At 34.9% G+C, this 6000-nt stretch overlaps 1 protein-coding gene across 1 annotated transcript in view; it reads left to right on the top strand.

Moving 5' to 3' along the window:
* Window positions 1–253: 253 nt before the first annotated feature.
* Window positions 254–6000, top strand: part of phf14 (PHD finger protein 14) — a 112550-nt gene continuing 106803 nt past the window's right edge. Inside the window, exons 1-3 of the mRNA XM_067426517.1 lie at window positions 254–393; window positions 1443–1553; window positions 2493–3133. Of these exons, the coding sequence (XP_067282618.1) occupies window position 393; window positions 1443–1553; window positions 2493–3133 (753 nt within the window). The 5' untranslated portion in view covers window positions 254–392. The remainder of the gene's footprint in view (window positions 394–1442; window positions 1554–2492; window positions 3134–6000) is intronic.

Raw genomic sequence — 6000 nt, 5'->3', positions numbered from 1 at the left:
ACCGCGAGACAGAACACGAGGGCAGCAGAGCCGAAAAGGGACGAGGATACACATATTTGTTATATTGTTTTCCGGTTTTGTGTTTGAACATATTTTTCTACATTTGTTTCAAATTATAAAATAAACTGTGAAAGAAGAATGTACTACGACGCTAAATGTAATCGACGTGATTGTGAAAATAAAGCATTTCGTGAACAAGCAAAGGCAAACTGGCTTTCTCTGATGTGACTGATTCGGCGGTTGCTATGGTTTCCAACTCCTACTCTGTGAGCTGTACGTCACCACAATGTGCCACGTGATACGCAATATCGTGGACGTACTACGCAGAACATGAGCTGAAGAGGCGTTCGTTGTACCTTTGTCCAAGCTATCAAACGCGAAAATCCCAATAAAGTGAGTAATTCTCGCTGTTATATTATATATTTTGAAAGAGAAAAAATAGCACAACAGAGTCACCATCAGAATTTAAAACATGGGATGTGGAATACGAGAAACAAGCGTTAATAGATAGCATGACGCTACTGCTGCTATAGCTCGCTGGCTAACTGATGTGAAGTTGTTCTCTATCATTCAGCTTTACGAACACAGAGTATCACGTATGTCAAAGAAATATCTGCAGTTCTACGCATTTTTCACCTTACGTTGGACGCAAAGTGCGTCTTCGTATGTCTAGGAAACTAAGTTAGCTTCTTCAGCCAGCTTAGAAAAATTAAACAGACTCTTTCTCCGTGAGCTGCCGTGGCAGCATCTTAAGGCGTCATAGACCCGTGCTGAATGTTTAGCCAGCATAATGTGTGAGTGAACTAAATTGCAGTTCACGGGATTTTTAGAGCCGCATACAATCTTTCGTTATTTGCCATTCTTTTAAACAACGTGGGAAAGCATTAAAAGTAAAATCATCTGTCTGTCTCTCTGTCTGTATGTCTGTGTAATTTGTTTGAATACATTTAACGTTACATATGAAAATAAATTTAAAGTCAAAGGCCATACGTGTGAATATAATGATTACATGGTAGGACTGTATTGCACAATGTATGTCTCCATCCATCCATCCATCCATCCATCCATCCATCCATCCATCCATCCATCCATCCATCCATCCATCCATCCATCCATCCATCCATCAAAACCGTAGCTCTATCACAGTTAAATTAATATAATATACTTTTGGTATTATTTTTGTTATACTTTTACTTATAGATTTTTTTTTAATAACTTTTTGTATTATTAATGTAATTTAAAAAAAAATATGTTTAGCTTTTTCATTTCAATTTTTAATAAGCATGTCTATTAAATGTGTATTGTGTTTATATAATATTTTCTGTGTGTGAGTGTGTGTTTATTTCAGTTTAACATTTTGTAGTTTTGACTTTAAAACTGATTTAAATAATTGTATGAATTTTATTTATTTAAGTATAAAAAATTAAATCTCATTCATTTAGTGGATCGGGGGTCAAAGCGGCGGCAGGTGAAGCCTTTGGCTGACTCTCTGCTGGATGCTCTGGACTATGACAGCTCAGATGACAGCGATTTTGAAGTTGGAGATGCATCAGGTAACAAAAACAAAAAACAGACGAAAGTCTTTCAACCCCTTCTTGTCACATTGATGACTAGGCTGAAAATGCCAAAAAAGTGGAATTGCGGATCAATTTGATCTGCAAAATACTGACAAGTAGTGATGGCAAGTCTCAGTTGAAATACTCAAATCAAAACGGATGGTTACATGTATTTATTTATAGTGCAGATGGCCGTTTTAGACTTGCGCCCTTGCTTAGGTTTTCACACCTGTCATGAAAACAGCTGCTGAGGTGGAGATGAGACCTTCATCACTACGTGTGTCACTGTTTCCCCCCCTGCCTGTAGATTAAACCTCCTGCAATGCATTACTAACACTGGAGTCACATAAGCAATGGCTCCATATCACCATGACAGACTGGAGGTTAACGCAAAGCTATCCCATCCAACTGCTGTCATCTAAAGTGCTGAAATATCTTCAACCTGATAATGAAATTCTAACACTTTGACCCCTTTGGGTCTTGAAGTTTTGCTGCATTAAATTTCTGGTCAGAAATAAAATGCAGCGTCACACTTATCTGTTTAGGCAATATATCATTGCCATATGCTGTGTAAAAATGATACGAATAAATGCATTAATTACACAAAATTGTAACCACTATAAGCATTATATGCATATATTGTGTGATACATTTATTTAATCCTAAAAAGGTAAGAATGTGTTAAACAGTTTTATCTGTATATTGTTATATATATATATATATATATATATATATATATATATATATATATATATATATATATAATTATTATTATTTTATTTTTATTTTTTTAAATAATACCATTCATTGATAAATTGTTGATCCATTGTACATAAAACAGAAGCTTGCTGCCAGAAGAGTATTTATTTGCATTACATCTGAAGTATGTTTCTGCACAAAATGCCACTGAGTTAATTTCTCATCCTTGTGTCCCAGGTTCAGAGGGCACTGGCAAGGGGACTGATGAGGAGGGGTCAAATGACAGCGCTGCGGGCTCTGAGAGTGACTCTGACGCTGTTGGCTCAGCTGATGAAGAGGGTATAGATGAAGAAGAGACCAAAGATTTGAATGAAGACACTGAAGAAGAGGAAAAAGCCAAGGAACAGTCTTGCTCTGAGGAGACCAGCAGCAAAGAAACAGGGGGAACCTCTAAGAATCGCCGGAAAGGAGAAAAATCCTCAGATACAGAACCAAATGGTAGTGGTACAGCTGAGGAAGGCTCAGGAGAGCCAAAAAAATGGAACCTACGAAGAAATCGGCCAATGCTGGACTTCACTACAATGGAAGAGCTAAACGAAATGGATGATTATGATAGTGAAGATGACAATGACTGGAGGCCCACGCAAGGAAAAAAGAAAGGCAAGGCATCATCTGGGAAAGAGCAAGAAGGAAGTGATGAAGAGGATGATGGTGGTAGTGATGAAGAGGACAATGAGGATGAAGAAAATGAGACTAGTAGCAGTGATAGTGAGGAAGAAGGAAAGAAACCAAAGAGAAAATCAGGAAAGAACACTGGGACATTTGACGAGGAGGAGACCAATGACAGCCACAGCACATCCCATGGAAAGGGCAATGAGGTAAAATCTCTCTCATTGCACTACTGCGAGGTTATTTTCGCAAACGAAAATTGAAAATAAGACTAAAACTATTGGTCAAAAACATTTTCGTAAACTGAAATAAAATTCAAAAATCAGAATAAATAAAAAACTAAAACTAAACGAAACTAACTTCTCTTACTGATAAAACTAACTAAAATAAATATTAAATATTCGTTTTCGTTATTAATAAGCTCTCTTTACTGTGGTGGAAAATCTGACCCGTGGCAGCTGAGGGAGTGTCTGTATATTGCGCTACCGCGTGTGAAGTGAGCTGAGGAGATTAACCGCTGTCCTGTGACGGACGCGTGCAGACACTCAACACATCACTAGTCCTCAAGAGCAGTTCACAAAGAATCAATGCGTTTGTGGCAGTGAAATGGGAAATAAATACAAGGTAATGAGATGCACGTTGAACTTCTTTTAACTTAAGCTCACTGTTTTAGAATGCTGTTTTATACGCGACGAGAGACGCAGACGCAAAAGTCAGCAATAGTTGCAAGTGCTAGCCCTTGTGCTATTGTCATAATATTTTACTATATATGTGAGGACATTGGTCCTTGTACAAGTATAGCCAAACAAGGTACACACACACACACACACACACACACACACACAGCGAGAGAGAGAGAGAGAGAGAGAGAGAGAGAGAGAGAGAGCACAACTGTATTCAGGCTGCATTCAGATGACTTTAGCTCTGGTCACACTGCTAGCCTACATTGTACTACTGAAGAAATTAAAATAACTGGTAGTAATGAATGATTTTGTCTTGAATTTATCATTTTTACTTTTATATTTTACGTTGCATTTATTTGGTTCTTTAAAAAAGATGCTCTGAGTATTAGCCTGAGTATCAAATATAATTTTTTAGTCAAAAATATCAAATATAATTTTTTAATATCAAAATATAATTTTAAATATCATTTTACTCTCCAGATCGTTGTTTGCATAGGTCATAGTTTGACTGAAGCTTTTTTGCTTAAAGGTGAAGACCCAACTTTATACATGTTTTGTAAGACTCCCCTCTCCGTTAAACATAATTTTGTATATCCTGTATATAATTTTGACCATCCTGGGTTAAAACAATAATGCTCTTTTATCAAGTTATTACACTTAAGGACTTATTTAGTAAGATTAAACTAATCTGTGCAAACATTAAACTTTGCTGACATTAAAAATCTTGATTTGGTCTCTACACTTCATTCTGGTAACTCTGCTAAACTATAATTACTGAAACTAAAACTGAAACTAAATAAATAAAAACTAAAAAGAAATGTATCTGCAAAATAAAAACTAAATTAAAACTAGCAAAACCATTTGTAAAACAAACTAAAACTAAACTTAAATTTGTAGCAAAAGTGAAAACGATAATAAAATAAAAACTAATTTAAAAAAAGCAAAATTATAATAACCTTGCACTACTGTTCAAAAGTTTGGGGTCAGTAAGATTAAAAAACAATAATAACAATACTTTTATTCAGCAAGGATACGTTCAGTTTATCAAAAGTGACAGTAAAGACATTTATAATGTTATGGAAGATTTCCATTTCAAATCAGTGCTGCTCTTTTATAGTTTCTATTCATCAAAGACCCCAAGCACAACTTTTTTCATAATTGGTAATTATGTTTCTTGAGCAGCAAATCAACATATGAGAGTGATTTCTGAAGGATGAAGACTGGAGTAATGATGCTGAAAATTCAGCTTTGCCATCACAGGAATCAATTATATTTCATATATATATATATATATATATATATATATATATATATATATATATATATATATATAAAACAGAAAACATGTTAAATTGTGATACTATTTCACAATATTACTGTTTTAATGTGTTTATAATCAGCCTTGGTATTTCAAAATGTTTTATTCTTTACAATAATAAAGTAACATGTCATTTTCAGATAAAGCAACACCTTATTTACTTCTGTTCGTACTAAAGATGAATTCTACATTCTTCAAAATGCTCAACTTTAATTTCTTCACTCTTTATGGACTTTTGTGGGGGTTTTTTTTAAATCAAAGGTGGTTTTGCTGCAATCTTCCAAGGATATTTCTTATTAATTTTTGTTCAAATATATTAACATCATGCTGTAGATGATACTTCATTTTTATTGTTGAGAATCAGTTATAATTTACCTTACAATTAAAGGGATAGCTCACCCAAATATGAAAATTGTCATTTACTTACGCTCATGTCGTTTCAAAAGACTTTTGTTCATATTCGGAAAACACAGATATTTTTATAAAATCTGAGCGGTTTTTGCCCCTTCATTGACAGTCTAACTTTGCCACTTTGATGCTTCAGAAAATTCATAATAGAAAACTAATCTGTATGAATTAAGTTTAGTCAACATTTTCTGAAGAGACACAATCTCTTTGTATAATAAACAGATTTAAAGGGGTCATGAATTGAGAAATCAACTTTACCTTGAGCTTTTGATATATAAATCATGATAAACGAAAATCATCGTGATAAACGAAAATCCTGTAAGTTACAGAGCTGAAAACTTCCTTGTTAGTAAAAGTAAATATTTTATAGACACCAGGCCCAGAAAACGATCAATCTCAGAATGTGCCTCATCCTGACATCATTGAGTGATGATGCCTCTACAGAATAATGAACACGTCTAACTCAGTAGCCCCGTCCCCCGACTCATGGAGCTGTCCGGATCACCCTAGCCAGCAGCAATAAACATGCCGAAGAAGATAGCAAGATATTGCGCTATTGCTGCTTGTGGAAGAACACAGTAGCTGCATAAGCTAATATTAGGAATGTGTGGTTGAACTTTATTTTTAATGAAGTTCTAGCTCACGTGGGGAAGACATGTACGTGTGT

This window comes from Pseudorasbora parva, chromosome 19, assembly GCF_024679245.1.
Source record: "Pseudorasbora parva isolate DD20220531a chromosome 19, ASM2467924v1, whole genome shotgun sequence".
Taxonomy (NCBI): Eukaryota; Metazoa; Chordata; class Actinopteri; order Cypriniformes; family Gobionidae; genus Pseudorasbora; species Pseudorasbora parva.
This window is presented reverse-complemented; position numbering and strand designations above follow the sequence as displayed.